The 17,003-nt window shown below is 44.9% G+C and overlaps 2 protein-coding genes across 2 annotated transcripts in view; one reads left to right on the forward strand and one right to left on the reverse strand.

Moving 5' to 3' along the window:
- Positions 1-15,380, reverse strand: part of TMOD2 (tropomodulin 2) — a 46,608-nt gene extending 31,228 nt beyond the window's left edge. The window contains exons 1-3 of the mRNA XM_079913751.1: positions 15,277-15,380; positions 2,205-2,399; positions 588-744 (exon numbers count right to left, since the gene is read on the reverse strand). Coding sequence (XP_079769877.1) covers positions 588-744; positions 2,205-2,330 — 283 coding nt within the window. The 5' untranslated portion in view covers positions 2,331-2,399; positions 15,277-15,380. The remainder of the gene's footprint in view (positions 1-587; positions 745-2,204; positions 2,400-15,276) is intronic.
- Positions 15,381-15,493: 113 nt separating this feature from the next.
- LYSMD2 (LysM domain containing 2) overlaps positions 15,494-17,003 on the forward strand; it is a 28,728-nt gene continuing 27,218 nt past the window's right edge. The window contains exon 1 of the mRNA XM_079913755.1: positions 15,494-15,699. The gene's annotated coding sequence lies outside the window, so the exon portion shown is untranslated. The remainder of the gene's footprint in view (positions 15,700-17,003) is intronic.

The following is a 17,003-nucleotide window of genomic DNA, read 5'->3' on the forward strand; positions in this document are numbered from 1 at the left end:
TTAAAAAGAATGTTTATATTTCCCTGTGCTGTAAAATAGATCTTGTTGCTTACTTATTTTATACATAGTAGTTTGTGTTTCTTAATCTCGTACCTCTGTCTCACCCTTCCTCTCCTCCCTCTCCCCTCTGGTAACCACTAGTTTGTTCTCTATACCTGCAGCCTTCATATTCTGCCACAGTTCTTTTTTTTTTTTTTTTAAATTAATAAACTTTATTTTTTGGAGCAGCTTTAGGTTAGCAGAGGAAAGTACAGAGAGTTCCTGTGTCCCCCCACCCTTCCCTACACTCACAGCCTCCTCTCTAATGACAGCCCGCAGCACAGTGTACATTTGTTACAACTGATAAACCCACACTGACATCATTATCACCCCAAATCTACAGTTTACATTAGGGCTCACTCTTGGTGGTATACAGTCTGTGGGTCTGGACAAGTGTACACAGACATGTATCCACCAGCCACGGTTCTTTTTCATACTGAATCCAATTCGTGGTCTTATTTCCCCCTTTCAGGCCAGTTCTGTTACTTGACCTTCCATGACAATACCTTAGGAGTACCTACATTCCCAGATGCTGCCTGTGGTCTTACCTTTCTTTTCTCCAGTGAAGGGCACAAAGTCTTCCCTGTCTTTCTGTTCTAAAGCCTCCTTCTCCAGGTACATGAGGAGGTGCTCGCGGTCAAACGGGCCGGTGGCTGCTTTCTGTGTCTGGTCTTTCTGTCGAAATCCAGCTGGCAGCAGTGCGCTCTGACAAGACAGAAGCGTGAGCAGGAAGCAGGGTGTATGCCTGACTGACACCTGTTACCTCCCCTACCCCTGCTGTGTATGGTGAGATGTGGGTGTGAGCTGAGGGCTAGGGCTCTGGCATATCTTTGAGGCCCCACCTGCTCTAACATTCTATGCTGAGACGGGGGCTCCTGGTGAGCTCAGGCAGAACACACATGGCTGGAGCGGCCTGTCTCCTGCAGCTGCCTTCTAGAATGTGGTAGCAAAGGCCAGCCACCCTTCACAACCTTTTTCTTCGTAGATCCCTCTTAGGTTTGGCCAGGTCTGTGCTCCCAGGCAGGCGTGTGGATGAGCCAATGCGACCACACTCTGTTATTTCTAACCTCTCCTGGGAAACATCCAAGCTGGTAAGTGAGTATTATGGTAGATGCTGATATCTCCTTGATTAAATATAGAGGTATCCTTCTCAAGTTTAAAAAAGTAAAAAAAGGATACTAGTATTTTTTTAAAGTAAAAACAATACCCAAATTATCTGGCATAACGGAATATCATATAAATATTTTAGTGACATTTTTATTTATAGTAAAATCACTATTTTAGATGCCTCCTATTCTATGTCTGAGATAATATTAGCAGGGCTGAAGAAAGTGCTTGCTAAACAATCACTATAACAAGGTAATTACCTTTTCAAGAGCTCATAAAAATATGAGAAGCTCCATTTAAATTTACCTGATATTATGGTTACATTTATTTATTTATTTATTTTTATTTTTTTAATACTTAAAAAAAATTTGGTTTTGGCCATACCATGTGGTATGTGGAATCTTAGTTCCCTGACCAGAGATCGAACCCGCACCCCCTGCACTGGGAGCGTGGCGTCTTAACCACTGGACCGTCAGGGAACTCTCTCATCACATTTACTCTAATCTATCCACTGTTGTGGGATCATCAAAGATTTCAAGTTGTTTATACATGTTAAAGAAACAAGATATAAAAAAGATCTGCTTCTGTGGTTAAAGATCTGGTTTAAATACCATCTCTGACATTTACCAGTGTAGGATCTTATGTAAATGACTTCTCCTGGTGTGTCTCCTCATTTATGAAATGGGGATAATACAATTTATCTTAAGCGCTTCTGGGCCCAGCAGAGTATATGAATCGTAGAGGAAACTCAGTCATATTTGTTTCCTCTCCCTCTTCCTTTCTTTTTCCGTAAGTCAGTCTAGTCCTTCTTCAGCCAATGGAAAATATTTTCCCCCATTTACATTAAACTGGTTTTTGAGAAATACAATTGCTGTATCATAGATGTGGCTACTGAGGTTCTCCATGGGTTTATAAAAGTAATGACCCACAGCCAATCAGGGAAGAACACATAATTTGCATTTAGAGATCAGGAATTTCTACACTATTGTTTAAGGACCACACCACACCGTTTATCCCATCCTATCACTAATCACCTGCTTCAGTTCCAGGTCACTAACCTCGGGATCTAGGTCATCAAGAACATTTTCCAACTGTTTCAGTTCGTCTTCTGAGAGTTTGCCAAGAAGCTCATCTTCATCAATGTTCTTGTATTTCTCCAGGTCTTTTTGAAAGGGGAGTGCCATGGTTTCCTATACGCCTTTCTCATGGGCCATGAACATTTAACCGCACCAGCTTCCTGAGACTTCAGAATACTGCTGAGAAGAAAGAAACACTGTTATCTCCTTTGGGTGAACAGGACTTATTAGCAGGAGACAGGGCTATGCTATGTGCCGATGGGGTCTCTCCCCTGACGAATAACTCAACAAAGTAAGTAATATCACCTTCATTCGCAGAGCAGCCCGACTGCTTATAAAGTATTTTCATATATGTTATCTCACTTATTTAGATCTTTACAATGACCTGGAAAGGAAGCCTGGACAGATATCGATATGAAGATTCTGAGGTCGAAGGGGCTGAGCGCCTTGCTGGAGGGGCTGGAGCTGGGATGTGCCAGGCCCTTGAGTCCCTGTGTAGTGAGTGCCTTCCCACCAGAGGACTCTGCCTCCTGCTTTCTACAGAGAACAATGAAGAACAATGCACTAATTGTCAGGCAGTGTAAGGAGCAGACTTGTGTCTTTTCAGAGGGAGAGTGATGTGAAGAATACAAAATGGGGTTCATTCAGGAAAGAGTTTGGACGTCCATGTGAGAAAGCATCGTCCAGAAACTCCCCGGCAATTAAGCTAAGTAAGAGTCTAAAATCCTGGTACTCTCTCCACTTTTCTCCCCTCTTTTCTTTTTTCTTCATCTCCCGTTCTCTTTCTAGTCCCATTTCCTTTTTGTTTCTTAAGTCACCCTCCCTAATTCTTTATACCCCTAGTCCATTCTTTTTTTCAACCTCCTCTTTTTATATCATCTGCCTCCTAAACTTCCACTCAAAACAAAATTTTTCCTCAATCCCTTCTTTCTGGCAGAGGATTTTACAGATCTTCCCTCAAAAGATAATATTGCATTCAGGAAATAGCAATGTACTTAACTGATTGTGTTTCTCCTTTGGCCGTATTAATATCAAGCAGATCTTTCAAGGCAATGAATACTTGCTGTCAACCTACTATTTGCCAGGTATGGTTCTAAAAAACAGGAATACACAGATAAAACAAGATATGACCCTTTCCCCAAGGAGAACACAACTAAGTGAGATATACATACATAGGGATAATACCACTGGATAAGTGTGTGGACTAAGAATGCCGCCTGCCATATCAGCAAAGGATGTAACCCTCAAACACTACAGCCACCCCCAATGGTGCACCCTCAGGGGACTCAGGATGGGAAAGAACAGAATACTGGCCCTAGACAGTTAAGGTGTATATCACAGGAATTACTTCAGTGAGCCCAGACTTTTGCATCTTCCCCTTGTTGACTTAAAAAAAAAATACATGCACAACGTGAGAGTTGCGAGTTAAATTTTATTTGGGGCAAAATGAGGACTGCAGACCGGGAGAGAGCGTTTCAGATAACTCTGAGAAACTGCTCCAAGGAGGAGAGGGGAGGAGCTAGGATATGTAGGAGTTTTGCAACAAAGAGCAGGTAATTGGGAACGTCAAAAGATTATTGTTAAATAAAGAAAACCAAACATCTCAAGTTAAGGAATTTAGTGCTTTTCTATGTATGGGAAGATGCAAGAGTCTGGGCTCACTGAAATCATACCCTTGATATGGACCTCAGCTATCTGGGGCCTGTATCCTGTGTTTTCACATCCTGAGTTTCCTCAGGGCTCACCGCAGGGAGTGGCTGCAGTCTGCTGGCTGCTAGATGGCAGGTATTCTTTTCAGCCCTGAGTTTCCTCAGGGCTCACCAGCTCACGTTGGAGGGCTGCAACCATTGGTGACTGTGACATCCTCTGTTTATTGATATGGCAGGAAATATTCCATTTATCATCCTACACAGAAAAGTGCTGAATTCATTAACTTGAGATGTTTGGTTTTAACTAATAGTAATCTTTTGATGTTCGGACTCCCTGGGTTTTCTAGCAAAAACCCCTATACATCCCGGCTCCTGTCATACACAGCTATCTGAGAAACTGCCTCCTGGGCTTGAGTCCTCAGAAAGTCCGCTGAAGAAAACATAATTCTCAACTTTTAGGTTGTGTGCTTTTTTTTTTTTTCAGTTGACAAGTGTTATAACAGAAGTCATGTCCACAGTAGGTTTAAAACACATGAGGAAATAATCCTTGGATGGGGATGGGGGTTTTGAGTTGACACTGAAAGAAGTTGTGTTTGAGCCTTGAAGGAAGAGGTCCTAAGGTGGATGTGGGCAGGGAAGGCTCCTTCCAGGAAAATGGAACAGCATAAACAAAGGCACAAAGATAAGAAAGTACATGATGCTTGGTGAATGGCTGGTGTGGCTAGAGGGGAGCAGGGGGAAGAGGAGAGGAAACAACTAAAGATGAAGAAGGGACAACTGTGAAGGGCCTTTCCTATACGTCTTGCCAAAGAACCTGGGCTTTATTCTGTTGGAGATGGGGAGTCACCACAAATGCTTAAAGTAGAGGAATTGATCTGAGAAGACCTGTTTTCAATAAGGTAATTCAAATGGTAAGAATGAAAAACAGGTTGTCATGGAAAGAGAATGGTTGTGGGTGGGGCCACTTAAGAGCTATTGGAATGTTGTTCCTCCGTCCTTACTTCAACTGCTCACCATTTTCCAGTTTGTGATTTTTTATTTTGGTGTCTTTTCCATATACAATGTAACTCTCTTTCCCTTCCATCAACCCACCTTCTTTTAAGCTTTAATTGTAATATTCCAGTAAAAAAAAAATAAAGCCAAACCAAAACAAACAAACAAAAATCCTCTCCCACTAAAGTCAAAGAAACCAGCTGGGTCATATACACTTTGTTCTGGTCCCAACTACCACTAATTTATTGTGTGAGTCTAAGAATGTCGCCTGCCATATCAGCAGAGGATGCCCTCAGCCACTTACAGCCATCCCCAGCAGTGCACCCTGAGGGGACTCAGGATGAGAAAGAACAGGATACTGGCTCTAGATAGTTAAGGTGTATATCTGCCAGGCTGTTAGCCTGAACTGACTGAATTACCCTAACCAATAGATTCTAAGATGCACAGTTTCCCACACTTAACACTCAGAAATTGTGTGTCCTGCAACTGATGGTCCTACAATTATTGCCGACCCAGGAGCAGTCAAGATGTCATACTTGTCATTGCCTGTGTATGCATAAATAACAAAAGCACCAGCTTCAAAGCTAGCAAAAGGTGTGTCAGTAGTTTGGAAAATATCTCAGGGACTTTTTAAAATAGTGGAATACTCTTTTAAAACCTAACATAATTTACAGAGTAGATTTAAGAGCCAACATCAAAGGCTTTTAGTTCTTTTACAGATTTTTTTTTTAATTACCACTCTTGATGGCACAGAGGAGACACTGTGTGGAAAAGACCAGACACTGATGAATATGAGTGATTCCAAAAGCTGGAGTCTGAACATGAAGGAGCTTTAAGAATATTAACCAGGGGCTTCCATGGTGGTGCAGTGGTTAAGAATCCGCCTGCCAATGCAGGGAACACGGGTTCGAGCCCTGGTCCGGGAAGATCCCACATGCTGCAGAGCAACTAAACCTGTGCGCCACAACTACTGAAGCCCGCGCGCCTACAGCCCGTGCTCCGCAACAAGAGAAGCCACCGCAATGAGAAGCCCACACACCGCAACGAAGAGTAGCCCCTTCTGGCCACAAGTAGAGAAAGCCTGTGCACAGCAACGAAGACCCAACGTAGCCAAAAATTAATTAATTAGTTTTTTTAAAAAAAGAATATTAACCCATTCATTTCCATTTTCCCTTTTTATGTATGTACAGAGGTGATATACTTTTTTTAAGGTATGTGTATTCATAGCAGCTTTATCTGTAATAGCCCAAACCGTAAATAACCTGAATGATCATTAGTAGGTGAGTGGATAAACAAATTGTGGTATATCCACATAATGGAATCTACTCAGAAATAAAAACTAATGAACTATTGATACACACAGTAACATGGATGAGCCTCAAAACAATTATACTGAACGAAAGAAGCCCGATCAAAAAGAATGTATACGGCATGATTCCATTTGTCTAAAATTCCAGAAAATGTAACCTGCTCTATATGACAGCAAGCAAATCAGCTGCTGCTTAGGGATGGGAGAGAGGTAGGGAGGGGAAGAGGCTCACGAAGGGGCCTGAGGAAATCTTGGGCGTTTGATTGTGATGGCTTCACAGGTGCATGCATATGTCAAAATTCATCAAATTGCATCGGTTTAAATATGTGCAATTTGTTGAATGGCAGTTCAAAAAATCTATGTGTAAGTCTAAAACAGCTCTTCAATAAAGTAAAAAAATTGTATTTTTAAGAAGGGTCACTTTTTTTTTTTTTTTTTTCTTTTTGGCCACATCGTGTGGCTTGCAGGATCTTAGTTCCCTGACCAGGGACTGAACCTGGGCCCTGGCAGTGAAAGTACCAAGTCCTAACCACTGGACCGACAGGGAATTCCCAAGAAGGGTCACATTTTAATTGGCAGCATTTTTCTTCTCGGTGGTATGTAAAATACTGGTGCATTTGACAACTGATGGTATCTTAGAGTTGATAAGATTCTATTTGCAGTTCTATTCCAGGATTCTACAACTATACCCCAACTTCTTATCTTCCCCTGAAACAGACTTGCTCTCCTGGTTTTCTGGATCATACTATTAATCTACCGGTCAGTCACTGCCAAAACTCAGACCACGTGAGTTTCTTTTCCTTCGTTCCCTGTGTCGTTGGTTAACACCTCCTGTGGATTCTTATTGCACAATACTTTTCACACCATCTCTTCCTGTCACTCTTGCTTTAGATCTTTGTTCTTTCAGACCTGGAGTACTCTCATTGCATCTTGAAAGGATTCTATTCTTCCCTCTAAGCCACCCAGAGCACCATGGTTAGATCATCTTTCTTCACACTGCTAACAAGCCACTTCCCTGATTAAGGACTTACAAAGGCTCCCTCTTGTCTACACAATGAAATTCAGACAGTCTAGCATCCCAAACTCCTACTATTTGGCTTTGATCTGCACTTTGTTTTCTGTCTTCATTACTTTCCTAGGGAGCCCTCCAACCCAGCCAAAATTGTTTATTCGCTCTCTGTGGTCGGCAGAATGATGGCCCCCTAAAGATGTCCATATGCTAATCCCCAGAACCCGGGAATATGTTACTTTACATGGCAAAAGGGACTGCGTGTGATTAAATCAAGGATCTTAAACTAGGAGACTATCCTGGATTATCTGGGTGGGTGCAATGTAATCACAGGGCTCTTAAAATATGGAAGAGGAAGGCAGAAGAGTCAGAGAATGAGATGTGATGACCAAAGCACAGGGACAGAGTGATGCGATTGCTGGCTTTGAAGATGAAGGAAGCGGCCGAGAGCCAAGAAATGTGTGCATCCTTTAGAAGCTGGAAAAGGCCTGGAAATGAATTCTCCCCAGAGCCTTCCGAAAAGAATGCAGCCCTGCTGACGCCCTCATTTTAGCCCAAAGAAACCTGCTTTGGACTTCCAACCTCCAAAATTGCGCGATAATAAATTTGTGTTGTTTTAGGCCCCTGCATTTGTGACAGCAGCAACAGGAAACTAATATACTCTCTTATTCATAGACTTCCATTTTCCGAGATAATTGTTCTGGATATCTCGTTTGCCCTCACAATTCACTTCCCACCCTGCTGTGTACCCTAGGAAGACGTTGTATTTACACGGCATCAAGGCTCCCTTGCTCTCTGGCTTCTGTTTGGCCAACAGGAGGCACTAGCAGGAAAACAGAGGGCAGGCAGAGAGGGAGGTTTGTCCAGAAGGGCCACATTGCCTACCAGGAAGCCCCCTCTACACAGCTGTCCCTACGCCCTTGCTGACTTCAGGCCTGGGGGTGGTGAAGGGTTCCTATGTGACTAGTGCCAGATTTCTGCCTTGTTGGATTCCTCAAACCCTCCCTACAACTTTGTAAATAGTCTCTTTATTAAAATTCCCTCAAATTATTCAGTTCGAGTGTGTCCTCTATTTCTTGTTGGGACCTTGGCTGATACGGTAATATTACTTGGAATGCCCTTCTCTATTCTCATGGTCAATCCATGTGCTCTGCTTTTGAGACCTGGCTCAGATCCCAGCTCTGCAGGACCACAGAACATCAGGGCTGAGTGAGGCCTTAACGATCATCCAGTCCAGCAACACAGATGGTTTTTCTGATGCCTCTCTGATCACTCCTTGGTCTCTTTTGGCAATTCTTCTTCCTCTACCTTAAATACTGGCATGTTACAAGATCCTGTCTTAGCATTTCTTTTCTTACACTGTAAACTTTCCCTGGGGAAACTCATCCCCTCCAAAGTTTTCATTATAATCCATAACCTGAAGACCCCCAAATCCATATCTTTGATCTAGACTTTGTTCCTTGAGGGTTACATCCATATATTTCCACTGCCGAACCAACATCTCTACTTCGCTGAATCAGCCATCTCAAATGTCAGAAGTATTCACATCATCTTTCCTTCCAAATAGCTTCTCCTCTGGAACTTCCAATTTTAGGAATTTGGCCAAGAAACCAGGGAGCCATCCTTGACATCTTCTCTTCCTTGTCTCCTCCCCGCCCACCAATAACCAAATCTGGTCCATACCTAAACATGTTGCGAATCCGCCTACGTCACTTGCCTGCACTGCCTCAGCCAGCCTTAGTCCATCTGCATCCATTCTCCATACAAATGGCCAAAGTGATCTTTTTAACCAACTCTGCCCTAGTTACTTAAAATCCTCCAGTGGCTTCCCTTTGCTTGGAGGGTAAGGTTCAAATTCACAGTCTGACCTCTGTCATTCCCATCAGCCTCATCTTGCACTGCACTCCCCATCTCCTCCTGGCTTCAGCCCCCTGGACCACTTCCAACTCCTGGATCATGCCTTATGTTGTTTCCTCTGCTCAGAGCACTCTTACCCCCTCTTTCTCTGGCTGACTGGTAGCCAACTCATCTTCCAGTCTCAATGTAAGCTTCAGTTCCTCAGAGAGGCCTTGTTCAGACCCCCAGGCAGGTCTGAGTCACTCCCCACCCCATGGCACACCCCTTATTCAGAGCTCTCCTTGACACTATTACAATTGCTTGTTTTATCTCTGTCGTCCTTGCTAAGCTCTGTGAGGGTAGAGACTGTATCAGTTTTAGTCATTGTTATAATCCTGGCTCCCAGCACAGGTCTTGACCCAGAGAAGACATCCAACAAGTATTGTGCAACAAATGTCAAAAGAAGGAAATGAGCTCAGAGAGGTGAAGTGACCCGTTGGTCCAGAGATCATTCCACCATATCCACAGCCTGCACTCTCTGTCACGGAACATTCTGAGGCCACCTAAACGCACAGAAGTTGCTCTGTTTCCTACATCTCGTTGCCTATGTCACCAGTTGAGTGTTCTTCCCTCTCTCATTATTTTTTATGTATGCTACATAAATGGTTCTCTCTCCAACTACACCACCAACTCGTAGAGGACAGGGATGATGTCATAATTCTTTATATTCCTGGGCTTCTTGTATATACAGTCAACAAGTATCTACTAAAAGTCCACCTTTTCCAATGCTGGGACAAAAGCAGTGAACAGAACAGATGATATCTTGTGCCCTAACTGAGCTTACAGTTTGGCAGTGAGAGAGACTTTAAGTAGTTACAATAACATGTTAATACTATGTAACAGTACCTGTTAAAACAAATTGCATATGTTGTGCCACTGCATGGGGGGGGGGGGTCTTAAAGCCAGAGGAGAAAAAAAGTGTATCCTCCGGGAGCACAACTCTGATTTAAAGATTTGGGGGAAAGCTGGTTTTATTTTTAATAACAAATATAGATATATGTGAAAACATTATTCACATAGCTTTTAAAGTCAAATCACAGATTTCTAGCTCATGGCTAGCCTGCTTTATCCCCTACCCAGGCCTCCCAGAGTTCATATTTGTCCTCTTCGGAAAGTTTCCAAAGAGTTGCCGCAGCCTCACCTCCGGCAGACTGTGTCCCATGGCAAGCTCTCAACATGCAACGAGAAACTAATATGCACACTGCAGTGAAGCAAGCGCCAAACAGAGCTTCCAGGAGTCCAGGTAGGCATGTACAGACACCAACCGGTTAGAAAATGGACAAGAGGAGCAAGGACTTGAGCTGAAGGGAGGATGATTTGGGCCCTCTGATAACTCTTCCTGTTACCAAAGATACAAGCCCGGAAAAGGAAAACAAGCAGTGTGGCTTCCTTCGCTTCTCTTTCTGCTACCTTATTTGTATAACTGTGGTATGAAAGAGGAAAATCAGATACAGCACGAAGTGCCCAGCCTTTGGCCCTCCCTCCCCACACGATTAGAACCAAAGCCAAAACAAGTAGCCTTATTTATTAAATCTGATCCAAACCAAAGACCAATTTTTACAAAAGAGTAAGAAAAAAATACTTGTAAAACCTAGTGAAAAGTTTTTTAAATGGGTAAAACAGTGCCATAAATTGTTCTGGAGTACATATATATCTGGGAAAGCTACAAAGGACTGCACATGGAAAAGACAGACACCACGTAGCAAGGGGAGGGGGAGTTAATTGGGGAAGGAGGACTTGGGCTTCCACCGCACTGATGATGATTTAGTCCCAAGAGGGGTAGTCAGTAAGTGAGAAGTTCTTATTCTGTATTATATATCTTCAATATTTTATAGTAATCTCTAAACAATCGGTGAACCAGTTTGCACAAGAGCCAAATCTACATTTTCTAAAACTAGTAAATTAGAAAAAAAATCAGCTTATCAATATATCCTCCAACAAAACAGGAATTGATCCTATATATTTAATTCCTTTCTAGCTGCAGGGAAATACAAAGATGTGTACAAAACACATAGCCTGTGTTTTGGAATCTAGCTATTTGAAGATGGCCCATTCAAGTCTGTTTGTTTTTTTTTTAAATAACCAAATGGCTCCTGCCATATCCTGGGAAATACCTGCAGGCGATGCAGGACAGAGACTGGGGTGTGATGAGGAGGAATTTCAGGCAAAAACTATGAGAAGGCAGTTGGAAGGGGCAAGCTGAATGGGGAATGAGGAACACATCTTACCAGAATGAAGAGTTTGTCTCTGAGATCATTTGTTCTTAACTTCCCAATCTTACAACGCAAAAGTTGCCATAGCTCCAACTGTGCTTGAAAACTGTCTCCTTTTAAAACAATGTGCCCACCAGTAACCACCCCCTCCAGGTTCAGAGAGCACAGAAGACAAAAAGCATGGGCCTTGGAGTCAGCCAGCCCTTGAACTGATGGTTACAGATCCACGTGTGAGTGACAACCTCTCCAAGTCTCTGTCCCTTCCGCCGTAAAACAGGCAAAGAGCAGTACTTATTTCAGAGGGTGGTTCCCTCTGTTAACCTTGTCAGGATCTGTTGAACGTGGAGAGGCAGCACCCTATAGGAGCCCTGGGTCAGCACTGCCAGGTGTAGCAAGCCGCCATGGGTAGGCTGGCCAAAGTATGAGATAGGTTTCCACCTGGGCAGGAAGTTGCCAAGAAGCTTCCTGGCGGGGGCAGAAGGGCTCTAGCATGGAAGTCTCACTGTCTGCCCAGACTGCCACCTGGTTTCTAATTATCTTGGCAGGTCCTATTCCCTGCTGCTGCCCTACCCCTTTGTCAGGCCCTATTCTCTGTTTTCTGAGGAGTTCTTGTTTCTTGACTTCTAACTCCTTGCCTTCCACATGGGTGTCTGGGTCTTTTTGGTTTTCAACTGCATATTGGTTCTAGCCATGTCCCCTCATCTTGGCTTCAGGAAGTTATGGGCTTCTCACTTCCTGACTGGCACTATGGGTTCTCTACTTTTTGTCTTTTCTGCCTGCTTATGCATCTTTGACCCACCTACCTTCTCTCCTTCTCTGGCATCTGTATCCCAGCTAGGTTTTGATCAAAGCTTTGTTATGACTTACAGGTGCTATGTGCACCTTGACTCATGACTGCTTATCAAGATGATATGCAAAATATTTAACTGGTATGAAATGGGCACTGTCCTATCAGAATGGTTGTCAGCTATAAACGACAGGGATGGCTGACCCTGTATATACTGGCTGAACAGTAGCCCAGCTCCCTAGCCTCAAGACCCCTCCCACTGCTCTGACAAAGAGGCCTCCTGGTTCTTTCACTGGGCTGGTGCCTCAGATTGGCTCCTTACTCCTCATGTCCTGGCTCGGCATGGCTGGCCTTGCACCTTGTTTCATGAGCTCCTATTACCCACAGTCCTAGAGCTGACCTTCTCATTCCTACTCTACTCAGCCGTCACCAGGGAAACCCAGGAATACTGGCGACACACAGGAAAGAAATGGGGTAGCCTTGATGCCAAAACAGGGGAGCAAAACATAAAAGCATATATATATATATAAATCTCAGGTATAGGAAAAACATCCTTGCAGCAAAAGGTTCTGTATAAAATTAAGTGCTGTATCTTAAGAATTGGTTCTGTTTTCTTGGTCTGGTAATAGGTAACAATTCTCTTCTCCATCTGCCTTCTATGAGCCTCTTTGAGCCACATGGGTGCAGATCTTGAACGGAGAGAGGAAAGGGATAGCACTTTCAGAATGGTTCTTGGGTAAGGCTAGAATTTCTAAGGTTTGGGAATTATTAATACTTTAAGGTTGGAGTTAGGGGATGAGATGTCTTAAGAATAAATGATTCATAGTAGTCAAGACAAACCAAAAAACAGAACTTCCCCTGACCCAGCTCACACCTCCAATAGGATTTAAATCTTGGGAACCTGAAGCCACAGACTCACTGTGAGTCCCCCGCGGATCCACTGCTTTTTTCTGTCACTAACCACGCTGTCCTCTACAATCCTTTCCTTTGTTTACTTATCTATTTTATTGATCACCTCAATCTTTATTTAAAAAGTTCAAATCTACAGAAAACGTAAAATAGTACAATAAACACCTGTACACCACGTTCTTTAATTCACCAGCTGTCACCACTTAGCTGCATTCCGGAGTGTCCTCCCCAACTCTTCAAATCCCCCTCCACCCTGAACCCACTGAAAGTTGCAGACGTCATGACACTGTGCCTCAAATACCCACATCTCAAAAGAGAAAGACAGTGTCCTACATGATCACAGTACCACCACTGCACCTAAGAAAATGAAAAGTAATCCCATAATATTACCTAATATGCAGTCCGTATTCAAATCTCTCCAGTTGTCCCCAACTCATCGTTTATAGCTATTTTTTATTTATCTTTTCTGATCTAGGATCCAAAGTTCATACATCCTGATTGGTTATTACTTGAATATTTTAATCTACAGTATCCCATTCCCACCGTCTTTTTGGCAGGAACACCACACACGTCAAGTTATGACCTTCTTATTGCATCCCAACAAGAGATGCATGATAGGTGTTGGGAAGCTTGATCATTCAGCTAAGGTGATGACTTCCTCATCTCTCCATTGTAAGGACACATTTTCCCTAGGTAATCTGTGCCGAGATACTTTGAAAAAATGCCGAGATACTTTGAAAAAATGTGAAAATCCTATTCCCCAACAACCTTTTGCTCAAAGGTTTTGTACCCCTGGATGAATCCTTGCCTGAATCAGTTACATTAGGGTTGCATAGCACTGGTTTTCTGGTTCTCTCATTCCTTCTATTGTGTATTTATTATTCAAACAATGACCCATCAATACCCATCCTCTCTATCCTCAGTGTCTGTACTCTCTGCTTACTTTTTGCTGCGGTTTCCTCCCCTCCTCCTTGCTGACCACATCTGACCACTCTGCCCAGCACGGGGGAGCCATTTGCTTCTCCCTTTACCTGCTGATCCCATCACTTCACCTTCAGCAAATTAAAAACAAACACGGAACATCCACAGCCTGTTGTTGTCTACCAATTTATAGTAATTTACAAAAAATAAAAGTTGTAATGCATATTTATTGGGTTAGACTGCAGAGAGTAGATAGAGGAAATTGGTTTTATTTTTTTAAAAATCAGGTTGCCTAAACCCTGAAAAATCTTTCCTCCTCACTAGGTAAAGCCGCTTGCTCTGTCACAATCAGGTTTTTGTAATGGTGTTGAACACCAGCACCCTCATCTCCTCAGTTCCCCGATAATGAGAGTCTTGGAAGAACAGACGTTTAGAAATCATGTGACCCGAATGCCCCGTTTTACCATGGAGAAAGAGGATAAGAGAGATGAAGGGACTTGTCCAGGGTCCCTCAGCTCCTTAATGGTAGAGCTGGAAATGGGTTTTATAAATACCTTCTCCGATGTTCTTTTCATTCCCTTCCCAAGGACCTGGTGATTCAGATGTTTAGTAGGCAAGAGGAAGCCCGTAGCATTCACAGCCTCCTTCATTGCTAATTTGCATTTTGCCCGCATCACCTTCCCACCTTTGAAAACGTTAAGTAAAAACTCCCTTTAGGAGCCATTATTATTATTATTATTAAAAAGCAATTTTCATTTCTGCAGGTCAACAGGGAAAATTTTGGAAGACTCAAGGGAGCACATGCTACCATTACTTTAACCAGAAAAAAAATGAGTCCTGAGAACCTGCATCAGGCCGCTCTCGGAACGCTGCTTTCTCGGAGGCTGAAACGCCCTGCGGGTGACAGCTCCAGCCGGAGTCTACCCTTCCCCGTCGCCTGCTCTAACGCTGCAGTGACAGGCATTAGGCTCCAGGACCTTGTCAAACGTTAACAAGAGAGGATAAAATGGGGAACAAAGCCCAGCGTAGAAAAACCCGGCCCCGCAGCTCAGGGAGGACAGAGACCGCGCCCTCACTGCGGCGGCCCGGGGGCTGCAGAGACTGCGGAGCCGCAGTGCGGGGCGTGGGACCCACACCCGCCGGGCGCCTCCGGCCCGCGCCGCCCTCTCCTCCGCGCCGCCCTGAGCCGCCCGTCGAGCCGAGGAGGCCAGAGGCGGCCCCGGCCTCGAGCGCCCGCCCGGCCGAGCGCCGACGCCGCCGAGCATCCTCCCGAGGGCAGGGAGGGCGCGGCCGCCCCACGCTGCGGGCCGGGGGCTGCGGACGGCGCCTCGCCCGGGCGGGCTCCCACCCACCCCTCGGCGCGCTCACCAGTCAGTGCGCCCATCCCGGAGCCGGCGGTGCTGGCAGTCAGTCCGTCTGCCCCGAGGTAGAGGGGCCGGCGAGCTGGGCGGCGCCGTGGCCCGGGCGAGCGAGGCAATCAACAGGCGGCTCCCGGCCGGGCGCGGCGCCGGGGCGCGCGGCTGCTGCGGAGCAGGCTGGGAAGCGTAGTTCGAGGCGGCGTGCGGCGGCCGCGCGGAGGCGGGACCCCGTGCCCACTGGCTGTCACCCCGGGCCTCCTCACCCCTCCCCTGAAGGTGTCCTCGCCCAGAATCTGCGTCCGGACCCCGTAACCGCTGTGCAGGCGAGGAGGACCTCAGCCTTGGGACCAAGCTGTGCGGGCTCTTTGGAGAAGCTCGGGGCTACGGATAGGGTGGGTGGCAAAGGCTCTCCAAGCTCGTGAGGAGCTGTTGGGTGAGTGAGCATCTTTAAGTGGAAGCCTCGTTAACACCGGCTCGGAGATAGAACAGGCCTGCCCTAGGTTTTATTGGCTTTACGCCGGCCTAGGGCGGGGCGTGGGGAGGAGTACCTGGGGTACATGCCTGGGGGTAGGGAGGTGGGGTGTAGCGAGGCCGATCTAAGGGTTGTGGGTGAGAATGTTCGAGAGCCCACGCACACGCAGTGGCGTCACTAGAGGAGAGGCTGGCTAATTTAGCATCTCTGTGCCTTAGCATCCTTATCTGTAAGGTAGGCTTAAAACTTGAAGACATGTTGTGAGGACTAAACGCATTTTAGTACAACAAACGCGCGGGTGCATATGTGAAAGCACCTGTGTCTGGCACTTAGCACATACTCAATAAATGTTCCTTCCTCGGGAGTTGCAGGGGAGACCCGGGCACACTCCCGGCCTCGAAAGCCCTACGTATAATGCTAAGCTAAAGATAGTCGGCCTCGTTGGTCTAGATAAATAAATGTTACAACCCGCCGGGTTTGCTATTGTCACACGTTTAGCAGGCTCACTTCATCCGGAATGTAAACTGTGATGTGTCCTCTATGCCAGGTTCTTGGGAACTACAAAGATAGAGAAAATACTGTCTGGTCTCTGAAGCATGAAGTGGGGTGGGGTAACATTGGACAAAGATTGAAATTATGAAAATATATGGCATAATAGGATTACCTTCCAGAAACGTTTTCTAATCAGATGTGATCTCTCTTTTTGAACCCTTGCTGCATATTTTCAGTGCAATATTTCACATTATGGTGGGATTTGCATCTTCCAGATGTGGTGGAAGGAAACTGAACCAAAGAGATGGATGCACCATTGCTGGCATAATCTCTGAAATAGGCAAAGGGTGAATGGAGGTGAAACAGTATCATAAACTGGCATGACCTGTGCAGTAATCATGTGACCAAAAAGAAAAAGGTGCCGCAGAGAATTCCGTGTTTGAAAATAGTAGCATCACTTTGCATTTGTGGAAGTACTTTCCTATCCATGTTCTAGCTTGATTTTTGCAACAACCCTGTAAGAGGCAGAGTGAGGATTTTTTTCTTCAGTTAAGAGTTCTAAGAGACACAGGTGATATGAGTTATTCGGACATCCAGCTGGTCATTAAGCCTATCTTCTCTCCTTCAGCCCTGACCTTCCCCAAAGAGGCACTCACAGCACTCGTTTTCCTTTGTACATTTCAAAATAGGGCCATACCTTCCCCAGCAAGAGGGCTGAATCAGAAAATAAAGTTAATTCTCAAAGGCTCTTGGAACTATAAAAATGAACAGTG

This window comes from Stenella coeruleoalba, assembly GCF_951394435.1.
Source record: "Stenella coeruleoalba genome assembly, chromosome: 2".
NCBI lineage: Eukaryota > Metazoa > Chordata > Mammalia > Artiodactyla > Delphinidae > Stenella > Stenella coeruleoalba.